At 39.2% G+C, this 21,426-nt stretch overlaps 1 protein-coding gene across 9 annotated transcripts in view; it reads right to left on the bottom strand.

The window, feature by feature from the left end:
• The window catches only part of UNC80 (unc-80 homolog, NALCN channel complex subunit), a 223,233-nt gene that overhangs the window by 85,371 nt on the left and 116,436 nt on the right, over positions 1 to 21,426 (bottom strand). For all 9 annotated transcript variants that reach the window (XM_030326989.1, XM_032594509.1, XM_032594506.1 and 6 more), the window contains 4 exons: positions 20,545 to 20,645; positions 15,630 to 15,830; positions 7,779 to 7,886; positions 6,462 to 6,600 (listed from right to left, as the gene is read on the bottom strand). In XM_030326989.1, coding sequence (XP_030182849.1) covers positions 6,462 to 6,600; positions 7,779 to 7,886; positions 15,630 to 15,830; positions 20,545 to 20,645 — 549 coding nt within the window. The remainder of the gene's footprint in view (positions 1 to 6,461; positions 6,601 to 7,778; positions 7,887 to 15,629; positions 15,831 to 20,544; positions 20,646 to 21,426) is intronic.

Genomic DNA, 21,426 nt, shown 5'->3' with positions numbered 1-21,426 from the left:
GGTACCTATGGAGCCCCTGAACTTGCTGCTTTCTTGCTACCTACCTTCAGAGGTTATGGGTAAGTCTCTTCCTGGTCCTAGATCCTAGCTCTGCAGCTTCTGCATTACGGGCTTATAGACTTTATTTGAGCATTTCTTTTTCTGTATTGGGTCTGGAAACTGGCCTGAGTTAGCCTGGGTCAGACTGAGTTGCAAGGACTGATTCAGATTTAGAAACTGGACTGGGTCTGGGGTCAGAAGTAAACTGGACTGGTCTAATATGAGGCCTCAGGTGGATAAAATTTTGTTTTAAGGCTGAACAAGTAAGGTTAACCTTACCAAAGATAGTCTTGAATCACGAAGCCACAGTGGATAACTTAATCATCTCAGATAAGCTCATTCATTTATGAAAGGCCCTAAAGAAAAAAGGGTCTCAGCCAGGCACTCACTATAATTGTTATTTGGGATGGCTCTGGATTTGGGGAGGGTAGTATGTTTTGCATCATCTTTGTCCCCTCTTGTGTCCATGGGGTTGTTCAGTACTGCCAGAAATATTTACTATTTGTCTCAGATGAAACCTGAGAAATTATTCAAAAGGATTTATTCATTCATTCATTCATTCATTCAAGTAGCTCTATGGTCAGAAGTTGGCCAAATTGGAAATTGATATTCAGAGCTCCATAGAAACTTTTTCTTTTAGGGCTTCTCTCCTAAGTCAAAATGAAACTAAGAGCCTGGAGGGATAGAAACATTCTGAAGCCACTGTGGAAGGATTTACTAAAACATTCCAAAGAAACACAGCCATAAATCTAGAACATAGGAATCTTGATTTCCATCTTAGTTGATTTCCCAGATATAAAGAAGCAATTTGAGGATAATGTAGTTGGATGGCTGGGTAAGCATCTTGATGTTCAAATTACAACATAGTTCTTTGAGGAATTAATAAATTATCTTCTACTTATCAAACAAAAACAGAAATGCAGCCCTAGAAACAAAACATACCTATCTTCTCTACCAATCTCTAAACCCCTATTCATCTCAAAAGGCTTTCAGATATTATAAGAAATGTGGATTTAGGGAACAAAAGCCCTTCTTGAAGAAATTTACATCCTTTCTGTGTGCCTTTGAGATGTAAATGTTCTATCTGGTCTTCCCTAGAAACCTAGAGCCAAGTCGAAATGCAAACTTCAGGGAGGTGATTTTTATCAGAAAAAAAAAAAAAAAGGAAACTACTTGAGAAATTAGGTGAATGAAAATCTTTAGTCTTTTCCACAAATATTGGTAAAAGAATTAGCCACCTGAGCAAGTAATCTTAACTTATTCTATCTGCCAGAAACACACTTTACATCCAGATGTTTTTTTCATAAACTAGCCAGTTTTGCATTATCACACCTGTCTCATGACAAAAATTTTAAAGCAAATGCTACAAGATCTCTGTGTCTGTCTATATATTTATGTATGTCTATGCATGTATGTTGCAGATGTGTGATATATTCCTACTCCAGATGATATTGCCAAAATTAATTTGTAAAGAACTCTATTTATTGGATTAAAGATAAATAAGCACTTACATAAAACAAATATACTCTCAGAAATATAGAAACTAAATGAAATGTTTTTCAAGTTCAAAAACAAACAAAAAACAGAACAAAATCTGAATGGTGTGAAAAGAATTGTTTGAAGGCTTGTAGAAAGGAATCTTTGAAAAGAAATTTTACATGTGGCTGGAATAGACGTATTTAAATTTTTAAATAATGAGATTTTTTAAAATGTTTATTTATTTTTGAGAGAGACAGAAACAGAGTATGAGCGGGGGTGGGGCAGAGAGAGAGGGAGACACAGAATCTGAAGCAGGCTCCAGGATCTGAGCTGCCAGCACAGAGCCAGATGCAGAACTCGAACTCACAAACTCACAAACTGTGAGATCATGACCTGAGTTGAAGTCGGACGCTTAACTGACTGAGTCACCCAGGCGTCCCTAAATAATGAGTTTTAATATTAAAAACACACTGGTAAAAAAATTAGAATTTGGTTTTGTCTCACCAAAACAAAACAAAACAAAAAAACCAAACTTTTCGTGGACTATTAGTCAGCTTTTCATAAAAGATTGTGAAAAGTGTTTTTTTTTTTGTTTTTTTTTGTTTGTTTTTTACCTTTTGGATAATCTACCTGGAAAATGAAGGTTTTATGCCTTGCCAAAATAATTTACTGTGCTTCATGTTGTCTTTATCAGGTCTTTAATAACTTAAAAAAACTCAATCCTTTTATTATTAAAAGAGCTAAATTTGGTTCACAACTATGTAACTTCCTGTATTTACCTTTAAAATCCATTGTGGCTTAAATAGATAATTAAGTATTATTTCATAATGATCTGAGATCCTACTTAGTCAAATGTTCAAACTTTTTGACATTTTGGCAACTTCCCAAAATCAAATTCTAAATGAAGTCTTTTTGATTTCAAAGTAACTTTGGGTTTTCCCAGAGGGTCTCTAGAAAATCTCAAAGAATGTCTCTCATCTCTGAAGAGAGATGTTAAACTAATTAGGTTTATTTGGCATGTTAAATTATGTGGAAGCATTGTCAAGTAAGAAGTGTTAATAAACATTCTTAAGTTATATATGTATGGATATATGTTACCAATACACGTATTCCAGAAACTGTTCAAAGTTTCTAGGAAGTTGTTAATACTCTCATGGTCCAATTATTATCCTAAATTATTGCATACCATAGAAATAACTCATTTTCTTTACCAAATGAACTCCCATCAGATCTTTAATCATGGCCACTTTTTAAAAGTCTTTTTGTCATTTGTAGACAGTTCTTGTTTTATTCTGATGCTTTGACAAAAAGCATCTTCAGAAAGATTCATGGTAAGATCATAAAACTGAACTGGTTAAGCATTTCCAGAACTAATGGAAAAACAATTCAAGTAGAACAAGAATTAATGATATGAGATTGAATGTACTGATGAGGATGATTAAAATTTTAAATAACTTTTTCTTTGAAACATTGCTGGTTCCTTAATGTTTTATTTTTCCAGATTTAAAGATACTTTTTTCTCTTTTCTCTTAAGCTATCTATGACTTAACGGTAATTTTATAAACCATATTGAAATAAAACATTCACTTTTCTCCTCACCTGATTCCTCCAGAATTCAGAAACTCATTGAGTATTCTTACTTTCATGACAATGTAATTATTTGCATAAGTTCAATAAGAATCTGTTTTTCATATAAGAGGGCACAACTGGAAACATTTGTTTTATCACTGAGACTTTGACTGGAATATTGTATTTGAGAATATGCATAAAATCAGATATGACCAGACAATTTTAAGGAAGTAAGGTTGACTTTATGGAGCCAATAACAGCTCATTGGAAAAACTGGCCTGGTACCTTGCTTACAGGATTCCCTGCAACCTTACCAGGTGAATAAGAAAGGTCATTTCCGGGAAGGCCCAGGAAACTCAAGATATCCTGGGGACCTCAAGAAGATTGAAATTCAGCCAAATCTATAGGTATTCCAGGTGAAGTCTCATATTGAGTTCTTCTCTTGGCTTCTCAGCCTGGAGACGTTTTTATTTTTGTTTTTTCCTGATTTTTTTTAATGTTTTTTTTAAAATTTTTGAGACAGAGAGAGACAGAGCATGAGTTGGGGAGGGGAAGAGAGAGAGGCAGGCACAGAATCTGAAGCAGGCTCCAGGCTCTTAGCTGTCAGCACAGAGCCCGACACGGGGCTCGAACTCATGAGCCATGAGATCATGACCTGAGCTGAAGTTGGACACTTAACCTACTGAGCCACCCAGGCATCCCTGGAGAGTTTTTTAAAATCCAATCTATGATTCTTCTAAAAAGTTCCAGCAAAACAGATTTGAAATAATCCTATATGTTCAATCACTATTCCTGCTGTACTTAGGTAAATAATATGTCACGTTTAATGAAACTAGATTTATTTTGCAAACAAATTAATTAGTCTTACAGTGATTATCTTTGATAGAAATGAACATGATTGTAAAGGGAAAATTATGTTGCAGTAAAAAATTGTAACACTTGTGAATATCAGATTCCAGTCCTGTTCATTGTCATTGAGGTTATTTATCTGTACACCCAACTAGATCTTGAATCTCCTATTTTCCTTAAATGTCTGGCCACCACTCCCAAACTAATGTTCCCCACTTTCTGATTTGGAATCACTAAGAACAAAAACTGTCCTTGAATGCCCTTGGAAGGGACCATACCAGTTCCTCTTTACTACCCAGATGGCGGCCAAACTTCAGGGACTTGAATGGTAGGTCTACATCCTTCATGAGAGAGTTTCTCTAAACTCTTGGAACTGCATACCAGCTGGAGATCTAACCTTAAAACTGACTAGGGAGCTTCCTCCTCGGATACAGATTGCATTTTGGGGACAGCTTTCTCAAGATCGCAGATCAAGATCATCATCTCCAATATTAAACTGTTACTCCTTTTGCCTTTTTGCTACTTGCTTTTTTCTGTTAATGAACAGGAAAGACAGTGCTTGTCAGCCCTGACAACTATGGCTACATCTACTGCTAAGGCCATAGCTGTACAACAAAATCTCTGTATTTTCCTGGCAAGGTGGTTTCAGATAATAAAATTGCCTCAGATTACTTATTGGCTAAACACAGAAACTTCTGTGCCATGATAAAATAGCCCTTGCTGCACCTGGCTCAAAACATCTGGCATTGTAGCAAATACAAGAAATTAACAAATAAGCCACTTGGCTAAAAACAGGTACATTAACTGATACCAACTAGTTTGGGTCATGGAGACCCTGGCTGAGGAGCACCCTTCAGTCTCTTGGCATTATACCCCTAATAGTTATCATTATAGTCTCCCTGGTGTGCCACGTTCTCTCAGTGTTCTTAAATGCACGGTCACAGCATCAACCATATATTACATGGTCTCACTTGCTCAGAAGAGCAGAAAGAAGATGAACAAAGAGGGAAATAGTAAAAACAATTGTTTTATGGATCTGACATCATAACCTATGAGTTTCACAATGAAATAAGAGCAACTTAACTCTGATCTGACTGAGGGTAGCACTAATACCAAATTTTTGGATCTCTCATATATGAGAGGATGACCACAAGGGGAAATTTGTTCATTAAACAAGGAGGCCATTAGAATGATGTGGCACTAATCCTGCAGTGACCTATGTAAGCCAGCAAGAATCTAAGCCTGTAAGTGCCTTAAGGTTACAAATCATAAAGCTAAAAGCCATAAAAGCCAACTAGGCTTTTAGCTATAGCCAGTCAATAATTGCCTTACTTTGCTTCTGTCCTTTTTCTTTAAAAAATTTTTTTAATGTTTATTTTTGAGAGAGGGAGAGAGAGAGAGAGAGAGGACAGAGTGTGAGCAGGGGAGGGGCAGACAGATTAGGAGACAAAGATTCTGAAGCAGGCTCCAGGCTCTGAGCTGTCAGCACATAGCTCGATATGGGGCTTGAACCTGTGAACTGCGAGATCATGACCTGAGCTGAAGTTGGATGCTCAACAGATCGAGCCAGCCAGGTGGCCCACCTTTTTCTATAAAAGACCCTCCCTGAGCTCCTGTTGGTAAAGCACTCCCAGTTTGGTGCTGCCTGATTTGAATAGATTTTTCTTCAAATAAATTCTTAAAAAAAATCTAGATATAAAAGAAAAATGGAAAGTTCAAAAGTCTTTATGATATGTCTTATTTGTGTGAAAGAGAAAACACAACATATACATTGGTACTTAGGTATATATCTATATCTATATCTATATAGATCTATATAGATCTATATATACATACATATATATATATATATATATATATATATATATGTATATATATAGTGTACCCTAGCAGGACTCCTGAAAAACTTAAAAATTGTCACTTCTGGGGAAGAGACTGAGAGTCATGAGGAAGAGATACTTTTAGCTTCATACACTTACGTATTATTTGAGATTTTACCATGTACATTATGGAATTAAAACAACTATATAAAACTAAAAGAATATGTACAAAAAGTGGAAAAAACAAGAAAACCCCACATTTTGCATGTCCTTTTTACTAGCTGTGTGTCTTTGGCTATGTCACCCACATTTCAACAAATCTGTTTCGATATTCTCATTTGGACATAAAATATTACTTGTATCGATTTAGTGAAGTTAATGATGACGGCTCACGGTAAATCTGGGAGATCACAACACACAAAAAGAAGTTCTCTTTTTGTGAAGCACGGCGGAAATGCAGGTTCTGGGGATAATCACTCTTTGTAATTTGGTAAGGCCACAGAGAGCCACACTGCTCTTGTGCAGTCTACGGGGTAAACGTAAAGGGTGGGTGGCACCTCAGCCTCCCTCCCTGTAGTGCACAGCTCTGTCTCGAGTTCTAGCAATTGCTCTGGGTCTGACCTTGGAATGAAAGGGAGTGGATGTGCGTCTCAGTTAAACACCCAGGATGAGTGGCAAGCAGGGTCCCGGGTGCTCTGTCTTTACCTGCCGCCCCTGCCATGTGCTCATCCATGCTGAGCAGAAGCTCCCAGGCAGCTGGCTGGATGTCTCCGTACATCTCCTCTGTCAGAATCGGTGCTGCCTTGATTAGCAGAGATAAAGGGGCAGGAGACAGGCTCATCACCTGGGAAGAGATGGAAGTCACGTCTTAAAATCTTCGAAGACACTGATTGCTGCACTCCTCTTGGAACCTACGTGCCGCGTCCCTTCTCTGCTTTCCTTAAATGACTGTAAAATGCTTCCTAAAATGGGAGCATATTTATTGGCATGGTGTATAATAAGCTTTATACCTCATTAGTTGATTACAATTACAAAACGACACGCTACTTTTAAAATGCTTTCACCGCAAAAACTATTCTGCAGCCACCTAAGAAATAAGCTGTAAGATGAGCTCTATGAGAAAAGCCAGTACATCTTTGTGTTAAAAGTCCTGATGGGCTTTCAAAGCGTCCTATTTTCCTTTCTCTTAGGACTTGAGGTCCACTGAAGACAGTGAGCAGCCTCTAATTTACAAAGGAGTTCCATTCAGAACGTCAGTTTTCTAAGCCAGTAAATGTGGATGACATTTTCCCTTTAAAACATTGTGTACTGTAGTTAATGCCCCAGATTAGGCCACAAAAACCATATTGAATCCATTATTTCAGATACTTTAGGTGATAAATGTAGGTTCTGGACAGTCTAGGTCTTTAACCGTTTTAAATACTTTCCAGAAACACAAGTTGTTTTTCTTCCCTCCCTCCCCCCCCCCCCCCCCCCCCCCACCCTGCTGCCTGACTCGGGAATACACGCAATGATTTAGAGTTTAGGGTTTAGGCTGTAATAACAATATAACAATGTGTCAAGCACTGGATAAGTAGTTAAGTGTACTACCTCTTTTAATCCAGGCAATAATCCCCCTATTATGGATGAGGCAAATAAGACCAAGAGACATTGAACAACTTGCCCAAGGTCCCAGAGCCAGAGCGGCAGATGCGGGATTTGAACCCAGAAAATCACATCCTCAGAGCGGTGAGCATGGCTACCACACGCTGGTGGGGGATTAGCTCCATGGAGTGGGGTGAGTGAGAGGAGACATGTTCCAGCCACATTCCCCAAGCCGGGCTCTGTGGAAGCTTGCTGGCTAACGAGAAGGGATTTTTTTTCCCTGCAATTTCCTGCAATAGAGACCCACCAATTAAAGGGGTCTCTATGCTAACACTATGCCAACTGGCCCCGTCGGTCTCAAGCATTAGTAAAAAGGATATTTGGCGCCCTCCTCCCCCATGACTGCTCCATGAATGTTTCTGATCCAGATGTCAATACCTGCAGTCTGATGTATTTCAGCATTCCAGAGTCCTTTTTCCCTTCCAGGTTGGCATCAGAAACTCTCTTCTTCAGAGAAGGTGTCCTCAGGCATGACTTCTCTGAGCACTGCAAAGAACAGGAGATCAGTGACAAAGAGTGTCACATCCTCTCAAGGCCAACAGTGCTGTTTTCCCCCAGTCTCCAAACAACCATCTTCTTCTTTTTTTCTTGTTTATATTTTTAAAATGCTTTTATTTATTTTTTGAGAGAGCAGAGTATAAGCGGGGGAGGGGCAGAGAGAGAGGGACAGAGGATCTGAAGCAGGCTCTGCACTGACAGGCTGACAGCAGTGAGCCTGATGTGGGGCTTGAACTCACAACCTGTGAGATCATGACCTGAGCCAAAGTCAGACGCTCAACCAACTGAGCCACCCACGCACCCCACGACTATCTTCTTCTAGCGGGGGGGGGGCAGTTTAGGCCTTTTTGGAGGCCCACACTTTCTGAAACTGATGAAAACAGCTCATTTTGGTATGAAAGAGAGCTCAGAGATAGTTAGCTACAAGCTCCTCTTTTGCCACAGAGGCCCAGAGAAGCGGAATAACTTGACCAAGTTACAAAGCTGGCCATTAGCGGAATTAAAACAAGACAAGGATCTGTTGACTTCCATCTCAGGACCCATTGTATCCCAGAAAGCTGTTTAAAACCACAAATCTTAAAAAAAAATCAGTTAAAACTTAATAGCTCTTTTACGGGGTTGGATGTTACAAGGTGGCCATTTGGTCATGGAAGAAAGAACGTATTTCATAAAGGAGTGTTGGGAAGTAAGAAATAGACTCATCAAGGAAGTATAAGTCCACAGCATTTATTATCTAGGCCTGAACTGTAAGGTAAAATGATTTCTTTAAAAATCCAAACTCATTTGAAAAACAAAAGCAAAAACCACACACGCCTATGGGAGGCAGCAACTCTTCTTTCAAATTGTCTCCTCAACCAGGGTACCAAATAAAATGGACTCATCTGCATAAACACGGAGGAGGCAGTTCTCTGACTCTCTGAATGCCGAGGGATGGGGTGGACAGAGCAGCTGGGAGAATGATCGTTCCTAATGGTGACAGGCTCTTGCTTATTTATACTGAGTCTTGATCACTCCTCATTTTGCACCCTGGGCTGTGCAAAGAGGGAATCCATCCTTCTACACGGAACAAACGCTCATTTGTTTTTCCACAGCCATGTCAATGAAACACTTTCTCCCTCCATGCTGGGGGAAAAAAATGAGCTCCTCAAGAATTTTTGAGCAGAACTGCACAGTGTTAGAGATGGAGATATTTGAAAGAAAAGACATATCTAAAAGTACCTGCATATTCCAAGAAAGTCTTTCAAAGCTGAAAAAACACCTTAGACAATGCATCTGGTGTGTGACTAGTAAGGAATGAACTTTTAGAATGAATCTACTTCGAAACAAATGAACCAGAGCTCTTGCTCTGTTTTCTAAATATAAAAACACGGGGGCACATACTTGGGAACACATCTCATTTGAGGAGATAAATCCGGGATTGCGTTTTTTTCCTGTAAATGTAAAAACAATATACAGTAATATACATGCTTGTTTTATAATTTAGAAACTGTTCTAAAATCATATGGCAGTAACTTACCATATAAATATAGAGGTTTATTTGACTTCCTGTTTTAAAAATTCAAGGTATTTTAAAAGTGACATCTCTCTTTTATTCTTTCTATTTACAAAACTATACATGTAAATTGTAGAACATCTGGAAAACACAGAAAAACTTGGAAGAAGAAAAGAATATGTCTATGATCCCTAATCCAATGATGCCCATTATTTTGTTCCTTTCAGCTTTTTTCTACTCTGTGCCTCTTAACACAGTGGTGAGCATGTTATGTATGTGACATACAAGTTTAAACACTTCATTTTATCAGGATCTTATAATGAATATTTCCCTAGGTCATTACACTTATTTTAAAATATGATTTTCAAAGTTTATTAATAGTTCACCCCTTTCTCCTCTGGCCGGACATTTTGCCTTTTTCAGGGTTACTTTTGAATTTACTTCTTGATTAAATTATATGTTTTTTAATCAGGCAGATACCAGCTTAGAATAAAAAGGGTGAACATTCATGTTTCCCTCTGACACTCTGGTAAATGTAGGATTCTGTTTAATCCTATTAACTAGGGACAGAAGGTATATGTCAAGCTTCTCAGATCTCAAACATTTAATATTCTGGCATGCTTCCCTAGGAAGTATGGTGTATTCTGGTGCCTCATCAGAGTTAGGATGCTTGTTTTAGAGGAAAGGGAAGGTAATTAGAAGGGCTTTCAGACTAAGGTGATGGGCTAGGCATTCTTCCCACATGACTTGTTGAGGTTTGAAATGTAGGTATCGAAGATGGGTACTTGTGTGATAAGCACTTGGTATGTACCCAACTCTCTCTACTGATGTGACCCCTAACTCAGACCGACAAGGCTATCATCAGTGGCTTTTTAGATTTAGTAACTTGATGTAAAACTTGGTTAGAAGAGAGCTAGGAGCTAGATGGAGCAGGAGACTAGTTCTGAAGGCATCTATTGGTTGTTGGTGTTTCATGGAAGAGTAAGAAATTTCACTGGACTGTGAGTTGCATATGCTCGTTGGAATTACACATCCAACTGGGACCTGTAAAGAAACCCGAGACTGTAATCCAAGACCAAAGGACAGAATGTATCACTAATAGAGGATGGCACTCATTGTTGACTCAATCTACCCAAGGGAGATATGGTCAATGGGAGGCAGCTAGACAGCCCCATGAGATGTCAGGGATCCTGGGGCATGCTTGCTGTGGCATGGCATAGATCTTGGACCACTGCCATTTTCTTCTCTCTGTGTGTCTTGGGATATATATTCACCATATTTGGCTCTGGGACTTCTCTCCTCATTCTGACCATTATCGGTTAAAGTTGCAATGCAAAACCAATTATTTGACTGGCCAGAGGTTTATCCCTTGGGATGTTTGGATCACAAAGAGGAGGAGTTGAGCCCACCAAATTCCTGTCCTAGGGAATTAAGGGGCACAGAGTCTGATTCATGTGGTGACGGTTGCTGGGGCTGAGAAATGATAATGCAACCTGGAGATTTTCAGGTTATACACAAGATGAATAAACATGAGGAGCAGGTCAGGGGACAGAGATGGGTGAGCAGGTGGAGATACAGAAAAAAGCAGAGATGAGACACTATATCCATTCTGATAGGGACCACAGCTTTCTCATTCCTTTGAGGCTCAGCTATTTCCTGGTCTGTCCCTGGTTTCATGAGATTCTGCTGTGCCCCTTGGAGAAACTCTAATTATTTGAACAAGTTTCAGGGAGATTCTTCCAATAAAAGATTATTGACCAGAGAGGCATAATACTTAATTACTTTAAGTAAAAAATGTACTTATTCATTTAACAATTCAAGACTGCTTATTAAGAATTAGCCATATGCCAGGAACTGAGCTAACTTTTGGGCATATGCTGAGGAGCAAAACTCCCTTGGTGCTTGCCTTCACGGAGAGTATATCTCACTCGGAGGGACAGATAGCAAGCAAGGAAACAAATGAAAAATCATAGTAAGCACAAATGCCACGAATGATGATTTGCTATGGAAATAATGGGGTATTTAAAACCAAAGAAAATTGGAGCCAGTCTACCAAGATCTCTGGGAAAGAGATCTTCCCAGAAACATGTTTCATGACGAGAGAAGTCCAATTATTTCCCTAAAGATAACCAAGACCTTTGTGCCTCACACATCTTTGACACATGAGTATGAATGGGAAGACATTCTGGCAGATGAAGTCAAGGCCCAGGGTCTGCTCTTGGTCTCAACAATAGTCTCTTCCACAGCTTTGGAAAAACATTAGTCCTGCAGGAAACCAGTTGGCCTCTTGCCACTTTCATTGGCTTTGCAGAATTTACTGATGCTGTGCCCTTTCTTTTTTGGGCATGTATCACTTTTTACAGCCCTTTCCTTTCTGGCTGAAAGGAAAAGAAAATTTTTGTTTTATCTACTCCTTTTTTTCATCGGCAAGCACTAATTCAACATTTACTCTGTCCAAAACATAGCATTGGACAAGATACATATATGTAGGAAAGTCAAAGAATTCTTTGGTGAAGGTAATATATATATATATATATATATATATATATATATAGTTTATAAAAACCTCCTAAGCTTGGAAGTGCACTAAAATAGACTAGCAGGATGTACAGTGACTCTCCGAGCATTGAAATGTAGATTAGCAGATTGATCAGAGTTACATGCATTACAAAATGTACTAGCTGCCACAAATATATTCTGCGATAAAAACCAATTTAAAAGGAAACAGGAATGAAATATCAATTGCTCATAAGGTTCAATTTTAATCAGAATCATTGCTTTTATTCTTGATTTACTGCCTACTCTGTTTTCATTTTGACCCTAGAAATGTGGGCATTGTTCGATAACGTGACAGATTCAGCACAGGAAATGGAAACATCAGGAGGGAACAAAAAAGAGCTTGCACAGGAGGCTGGCATTTTGAAAATAAAATGTTTATCACAGCAGACTCAATATATTTTTTTTCAGCTCTTCACCTGCATTACTAATTTAAATATGTTAAGATTAGAGGACGCCTAACTCCTGCTTTACATTCTCTTCCTCTTTCCCAAAATGTGAGCATCATCTAAGGTTGGTAAGACTCTTCTGCTTCAGGCCAGCATCCTTGTCGGGCCTGAGGTAAAGGGCACTCATGAACTAGAGAGCCCACTCAGCCATTCAGTATTTGTTGTCTCTGTGCTGTAGGAGAACTCTAGTACATACCACATGGGATACAAAGTGTATAAGACTGCCAATTTTCCAGAACTTTCTAATTAAGTGGCAGAGGAGAAATGGGGATATAAAGAGCCCCATTTTGTAGGCAGAGTGATCTTTTTGTTTTTTTTAATTTTTTAAAATTTATTTTGAGAGAGACAGAGTGAGGGGGTGGGCAGAGAGAGAGGGAGGGAGAGGATCCCAAGCAGGCTCCACACTGTCAGTGCTGAGCCCAACACAGGGCTTGAACCCATGAACCATGAGATCATGACCTGAGCCAAAACCAAGAGTCAGACGCCTAACTGACTGAACCACCCAGGTGCCCCAGGAAGAGTGATCTTAAAATTCTCAGAGTCTGATGCTACGCATGGGATAAAGACTAAAGTCCTTCCCAGAGCCTGGGTGGCCCCATGTTGTCTGATCTGCCTGTGCTGCATGCACAGAAGTCCCCTGTGTTCCAGCCACGGTCCTTTGTACTCCTCTTCTCTCAGGTTGGAAAATTCCATATTCAGTTAATATTCATGCATCCTTCAGTCAAAGCTCACTCGTTATTCTTATTTCCCTTAACAAGTTCAAAGTCTTGTTCATAAGCTGTCTCAGCACAGTGTGTTTCTTTTTCCTTGCACTTACTGCTGTTGCAGTTTTATAGCAATTTGAGATGTTTATTTGATTAATGTTTGTCTTTCCAACTAGACTGAGTGTATCATATGAAGACAGGGGCCATATTGCTTTTGCCCATTATTACACGCAGCACATAAAATGGACCCAGCATGTCCATAGGTTCTTTAAAAATTTGAAGGTACACATGGATGGATGGATGGATGGATGGATGCATGGATGAATTAATGAATGAATAATTGAATGAAAAATGAGAAAAGCACAAGTAAAATGCCATTGTAACTTAGAGAAAGGAGGGAATGAAAATAACATTAATTATCCACCATCGTATGCCCTGTGGTTAACTCTAGGAAGATCATAAATGATTTCAAGGAGGAGGTGGAATTTGAATTGGATCTTGAAGGATGTTTGAGTTTGGCCACATATGTATTACAGGTGAAGGTATAGTTGGAGCAGTAAGAAATCTCAAAGTGTGTATGATGAACAGTGAACATTGATTTACGTTAGTATATTTTTGCAACGTCCAACATACATGGTTTTCTCCTAAAACTAAGGGAGTTTTTATATGAAGGAGAACTTAACCTAAATAAAAATACATATACATAACTATGTACATACATATAGATACAAATATATGTATAGGTGTATATTTTTCTTTTTATAACATCACTAACAGTTTATGTAGTTACCCACATTGATCTAGTCCCCCCATGATCTTCCCTCAGAATATGTGTAGTTTGAATACCATGAAATACAATAGAGTCTAGTAAAAAAAGCTCTGGATTTGATATTCCATATTTCTAAATTAAAGTGTAGCTGAATATGTTATAGATGTGAGCTGAGACAATCCCATCCTTCTGAGCCTCAACTTTTTCATCTGTAAAATAGGGAGAACAGCATCTCCTGCACAAGGTTTGTAAGAATCAAAAAGCACTCTATCCATGATATATACCTGCATTATAGCCTCACATATATGTTTTGAAAAAAAAATACTGGAATATCACATCCCAGAAGGCAAATAGCACACTTATAAGATGTATGAAATACAGATTTTTTTTCTCTAGGATCTTTTGTATTACCCCAAATTTCTTCAGTGAAGTGTAAAATAATTTAAAAAATTCCTTTGCAAAAATTCCTTTGCGTTACAAAGTGCTACATGCATGACCCAACTGTGAATTTTTTGTTATTGCTCATATTCTCTAGTTGTTTGATTTATATTTTATTACCATCCCCCACTCCACCAAACCTGGTATGCAAACTCCTTAGTAGAAAGATCCTGTGCTCCTACTTATTTATTTTTTATTTCTTCCAGAATATCTGGTCTCATATTGTGCCAACAGCAGGTGCACAATGAATGCTCACTGAAATGAATAGGTATTATACCAAAACCTCTTTGTAAAACCGCTTGTGAGGAGCAGCTGCTGGGGCAGCCAGAGGCACTCAGTCAGGCATCTTGGCCATCACGCCTGTTCAGGGGCAGGTGGGTGACTCGGGGCCTCCCTGGCAGGGGCACGGCAGCCCTGGTCACTGTCTTCATCTTCTGCCAGCTCAGCTGCTCAGTGTACTTGTCAGGAAAGTGCAGCTCAATGTTTAGAAAACGTTAATAGTTTCTTAAAGGAATTTCCTGTAGTCTGATTTGACCTAGATTACTCAATTATTTATCTGTAAATAGTTGGACCATTTGTTACTTATTTCTTAATACATAACTGTATCAGTTTCCTGTTAACTGCTGCAACAAATCACTACAAACTTCATGGCATAAAACAATAAGTATTTATTATCTTACGGTTCTCGAGGTCAGATCTAAAATGGATTGGCAGGGCTGTGTTCTTTCTGGAGGCTCTAGGGAATCATCCATTTCTTTGTCTTTTCTGGCTTCTAGAGGGTGCCCCATTCTGTGGCTCATGGCCCTGCATCACTCTGACCTCTGCTTCTGTTGTCACACCTCCTTTTCTGACTCTGACTCTCTTATCTCCTTTTTTCACTTATAAAGACCCTTATGATGACAATGAACCCACCTGGGTATTCAGGACAATTTTCCCCATTAAAAGATTCCTAATTTATTCACATTGGCAAAATTGTTTTGCCACATAAGGTAACTTATTCATAGGTTCTAGAAACTAGAATGCAGGCATCCTTGAGGGTCATTATTCTATCAACCATAATGTACCCATCACCACCACTCATACAAGTTCATATTTGTTCACAGAAGTAAAACAAAACCTGGGAAAAGATTCCATGTTGGCTCATAGACATGAACACTAAGCACTTGTCTTTTCTCGCTCATCTTCTGTCTTTGCTGAAAATCACACAGGTCTGTAACCTGGTTTATACAACTGCCGTGGTCTGACATTTGTATTTCCAGAGAAAAGATTGCAGGACATCATTTTCCCTACGATAGGCATATTCTCAGGTGACCATTCACTCACCTCTTTCTGTCTCTTGCCCCGGAGAGCCACATTGCTGATGTTGTTACTCTCCCGGAGGGAGTCCACAGTGTCTCCATAGAGCAGCTTGATGGCCCTGACCAGCCGGGCACAGGAGCGGCTGTGGTGCAGGTAGCAGTGAGGGTGGCAGTAGTCAACATGGGTGCAGATGAAGCTTTGCTGATTGCACAGCAAGATCATGACCTGGAACACAGACATCACTCAGACTCAACCAGGAAATCGGGGTTGAAATCACAGTAATTTACCAATTCCCACGAGAAAGCAAAGAGTTACAAGCCTTTATGCACTTGGCTTCTTTGATTTCTCCATTCACACTTGATAGAAAGATCTTTTCGAAACAATAAAAGGTTAAGTGACATTGAAAAACCAATTATTGTGGCGTATATGATTTCCAACTATTTTCACATGAAGATTCTAAACTTGAAACACACTAGTTTTTCAGCTCTTATGTTGTGGACGGAGCCAGATTAAAGAGTATAAACTTGTGAGAAATTTTGTGCCAAAGGATTTGGCTGGCCTTTGACAGCTGTGGGATGTCTTTAACCCCAGCCTGCCAATGTGGAATTGAAAACACTTCTGCATCTTCTACCTTGGCCTATAACCTTCAACTGAGCCTGAACCTGACTATAGAGCTTCATTTCTTCTCTCTATAAATTAATTTTTCTTTCGCTTTTGGGCTATTCTAGCTCTTGTGCCTTGATCTGGCTTAAATCCTCACATCACCTGGACTTCCCAAGTAGGGTTCCAGAAAAGAACTCAGTTGTTTTAAAGGATATGGTTATTTTAAGATAAGGAACAAAAGTCTCTGCGTTTGTAACTTCTTAAGTTGCCTTTCTAAAAAGGCAATAGCATTCCTACGTGCACAAGGCTAGTCAAATATGCATAGAGTAATCTTCCGAATGCTTCTATCCTTCATAAAACCAGTTCCCGCCCCAACACCTAACCTGTGAGAGACCATGTGCCATATGGGTTGGAGAACATTAAGTAAGTCCATATGGACAAGGCCAATCAAACCTACCAGGTAGGGCTGCCACACATTTCCTCAGGAATGAGCGGCCCTGCTTACTCAAACTCAGATAACAATATCTCACATTCCTCAAAGTTAAAAAAAAAAAAATAGGTGTTGCCTGAACAGAATATCCAGATTTCTCTTGAGATTCACTTAACATTCCTGATATTCCTATTTATACTGGTACAAAGCAGGGCACATATAAGAATTGTAAGGTTTCCCTTGTTATTCTCAAATCTGGCTGTTAAAGAGAAATACCAAGAAATTCAAGCAACAACAACAAAAACCAAATAAACAAACACACAAATGGACTTTTGCTTAGGAGATTCTGATTCAGTATAGAATTTCTAGGAGGTGACCTAGAAATCTGTAGTTTGAAAATTATGCTCAGGGATGTCTTTTTGATAGATATATTTCTAAGGTAGTCCCCAAGGATCCCACCTTCTGGTATTAGTGCCTTTGTGAAACCTCCTCCTGTGGAGTATGGGCTGGCCTAGTGACTTGCTTCTAACCAACAGAATGTAGCAAAGAGGATCAGATGTTACTTCTGTAATTAGATTGTGTAAAATAGTGACTTGTCTCTTGTTACCAGACTCTCCTTTACTGGCTTTGACAAAGCAAGTTGCCATGTTGGAAAGGTTCATATGGCAAGGAATGAGGGTGGTCTTTGGCCAACAGCCAGGTGGGAACTGAGGCCTTCAATCAAACAGTCCTTTAGTAACTGAAATTCTACCAACAATCGTGTGGGCTTGGAAACAAACTCTTTCCCAGTGAAGCCTTCAGATAAGACCCCACTCTTGGCCAATACTTTGATTGCAATCTTGTGAGAGAGCATGAAGCAGAGGATCCAGCTAAACTGTGCCAGGATTCCTGGCCCATAGAAACTATAAGCTAATAACTGTGTGTTGTTTAACACACACACACACACACACACACACACACACATGCATATTAATACATATATTTGAATATATATATTTGAATGCCTGAGATTGCATTTAATACAGTGAGGCAGTCAGGACCTGAAAGGCAAGATGTGGAAAGGGCATTTACCGAGGTGAGCACAATATGGGCACATGCCACATTTTCCTTCAGGCATAAGTGGCCAAGAAGCCAGGCAAAGCTTTAGGCAATTTCACAAGAGCTGGGAGATAAAAACTGGAGTTCAGAATTGCCAAAAGGAAGAAGAATTGAGTGGACAAGATCCGAAGAGAAGGTAGACTTGGTGCTGGGTGACTATTTTCCTTCTAGGCATTTGTTGATTGAAAGCTAAGAAGCCAAGCAGGAACCAGCTGACAAGCAATATGGAGATTTTAGCAGTGGAATACTTGATACTAGGAGGTATGTGTTGGAGAGTGGGGCAAGGGGGAGAGCACCAGTACAAGTCAAGTCCACTTAGTCCTTGATTGCACTCAGGTGATCTTTGCTGTCTGTCAAAGTATAGGGTGAATCCTCTCTGGAGGGAGATAGTATCATCTGGAACCTCTATAATTCTATAGTTTTTTAAAATTAATAAACTTTATTTTAAAGCAGTTTTAGGTTCACAGCAATAAATTTAGCAGAATGTACAGAGAGTTCCCAAACACCTGCTGCCTCTACACATGCAGAGTGGACTTCATGATCATCATCTCCCATCAGGCTGAATGTTTATTATAATCAATGAATCTACACTGACACATCACTATCATCCAAAGTGCTTAGTTTACATTAAGATTCACTCTTGGTGTTGTACATTCTGTGGGTTTTGACAGATCTATAATGGCATGTATCTATTACTGTGCTTCTATAATTTTTCACCCACCATAACTGGCAAACTGGCAGTCAATGAAATCACTAGGCATATTAAGGAACAGACCAAGAGAAGACAGTAGATTCACATATTGGAGTTATCAGTCATGGACTTCAAGTGTGCATGATGCAAATAAAAATTAAAAAATTTTAACTGAATGATAATGAACATATGATATATTGAATCTTGCATGATAGAGCTAAAGCTGTTCCTAAGGAACATTTATTGTTTTAAATGACTATTTAGTGAAGTGGTTGGAGATCAGTTATCTAAGTATCTATATCAAGAAGCTAAGGAATCAAAACACGTTAACCTGAAAGAAAATAGAAGGAAATAGTAAATTGGAGGAATTAGTGAAACACAACTCAGACATTCCCCAAATGACAAAACCAAAAGCTGATTTTCTGGTTAATAAAACTGACATACTTCTGGCAAGACTGAAGAGAGAGAGAGAGAGAGAGAGAGAGAGAGAGAGAAAGAAAGAAAAGGTATAACCTACCAACATTAGAAACAATAAAGTTACATCATTGTAGATCCTATAGAATTTAAAAGGACTTTAAGAAAATATTATAAAAACTTGCTAATAAATGTAAATATTTGGATTAAATTAACAAATTCCTAGGGAAAAGAAAGTGCCCAAACTGCTCCCAGAAGAAATAAAAAATCATATTATATAAGTTGAATTTGTAATTAAAAACCTTCCCACAAAAAAAATGTTTAGATCTAAGTTTCTACTTAAAGAAGAAATAACACTGGTCTAACACAAATACTTCACAGAAAACTAAAAGCATTACTGAAGGAAATTTAAGAGGTAGGACATAAATTGAGAGATAGACCACTTTATATAGAAGATTCACTGAGTAAATATTTCAATTCCTCAATTTTGAATGATTTTTATATTTAATATAAGGCTGTTTTGAAAGCTTTTTAATAGAAATTAATAGGTGATTTTAACTGGAAATGACTATAGCCAAGAATAGAACAAGCCATCTCGAGGAAGAACAAAGGTGCAAGATTTACCCTTATATGAACCAACCAAACCATAAAATGACAGGGTATGTGACATATAAAGCCAATTACATGCATTTCAAAAACAGACAGAACTAATCTATGGTGACAGAAATTAGGCTGGTGGTTACTATTAGGGGAGGGGAGTGACTGGTAGAGGGCATGTTTAGAGCTTCTAGAGTGGGACCATGTTCTTGACCTGCGGGTGGTTACACAGATAGTCACTTTGTGAAAATTTATTGAGCTGCACACATAGGTTTTCTATGCCTTTCAACATGTACATTGGACTTCACTAAAGAGTTTACTTTAAAAACAGCTGCCTCAGAGAGTCTTGAAAATTAGGTTCTGGGGATCACTTGCAAACATTTCTGGGGCTCAGCCAGTTGTGATGGCACAGCACTGTAAACTGAGGAGCGTCATGTACCAGCCAGCTCTTATCTGACTCTACCAGGAAGTCAGATTAAAATCACAGAAGGTACAGTCCGTATAAGATCACTGACAGTGCAGGAAGTATCCCACCAGGTGTGGATCTGATGTTATGCTTCCTTACCTTTCTCATGCTTTCTCATGGCCAGCTCAAACCTTGAACTCTCTAATCCATGCCCAAAGCTTTCTTGAAATCCCCACTCCCACCCCCGCCTATGACCTCTGAAGAAACCTTTGAGGTGTGACCTTTATCATCTTAGAATCTCCACGTCCTGGTTTACAGTTAGATCTATACAGACACAAGACTGACACCATAACCTTGCTCTCAGCATTTGTGGTAACCTGTATCAAACTGATGGTGATGACTTGCCTGCGGTACCCAGGCTGTCTTGGTCACCAGCCTGGTCTGGTCCCTCAGGATTTTCCCTGACTTACGTTGACCTACAAGCCAGCCATAACAAAGAACCTTTGGTTTTTGTTAAACTTAAAATGGAACACAGTCCAACAGAATACCAACCCTAGTGAGAATTCAGAGGTTCCTATGGTTTTTCTTGGAAGTTAAATTAGATTGATAGCTTTAGTGTACTCTTTTGTCCTCACTCCATAGATCTTTCTCAATACCAAAGGAAATTGATCTCAGGTCTGTCTCTGAGATTCCTACTTACGTGAAGCCATGACATGCTCCTGTGGTAATTTTCCTCTGTGCCAGCAGTACTCATTCCCTCTGGCTCGATGCTGGGCTCACTTGCACTCCAAGGACTCCCTTCTTCAAAAGAAAAATGCCAAGAAAGTTTATATTGTTCAGTCTCTATGGAGAGCATGTTGGTATGGTAGAGTTGTCCATGCTTTTGAATCCTAGGGCAGACTACCGTGGCCCAGTGGGTTAACAGGGCATAGCCTTGACTTTAGTGGAGGAATGTTAATAGGAGCTGTTCCCTTCACCACCAGCTGAACAGGCAATTGCAAAGACATTTATGATCTCTGTTGTGATGGCTTCCATTTTGAGACATGGGAGCAGGGAAGAAACAGAGTCAAGTCCTTGAATTGCTGAGATGAGCAAGCTATTGGTTGAGTGTGCCCAAATCCATTCCAGACTGCCCAGACCTTGCAGGTGTAGTTACAGAGGGACACCAAGCAACCTGCAGTGGCCATATAGCGTGCTACTGTCTCCTCTGCTGCTGTGACTACGTCTAGTGCCACTGCTCTTGGTACCACCTGGCTTTGCTGTTACAGCTACTTCAAAAATGGACGGTGCCTCAAAAAAACTAAGGGAATTTGTAAGCCATTGTGGCCAATCATGGGTGATCCTTTTGTCCAAACTCTTCTCTGTGGAAAAATATGGAGACATTTCTCAGGAATTCACTACATAGTAGACCACACAAGAAAGCTTCGCCCTCAAATCTAAAAGCTTTTCTGGGTCATTTCTATGATGAAACCATGCCTCTAGCCTGCCTATTTTGATCCAGCTGGTCAGGCTAAGTCAATGAATTCAAGTAATTAATTGAAATATTTTTCCCCCAAAACTAATTGGTGACATTCTTACAACC

This window comes from Lynx canadensis, chromosome C1, assembly GCF_007474595.2.
Source record: "Lynx canadensis isolate LIC74 chromosome C1, mLynCan4.pri.v2, whole genome shotgun sequence".
Classification (NCBI taxonomy): domain Eukaryota; kingdom Metazoa; phylum Chordata; class Mammalia; order Carnivora; family Felidae; genus Lynx; species Lynx canadensis.
The sequence above is the reverse complement of the archived record's forward strand: the minus strand, read 5'-3'. Positions and strand labels throughout refer to the sequence as shown.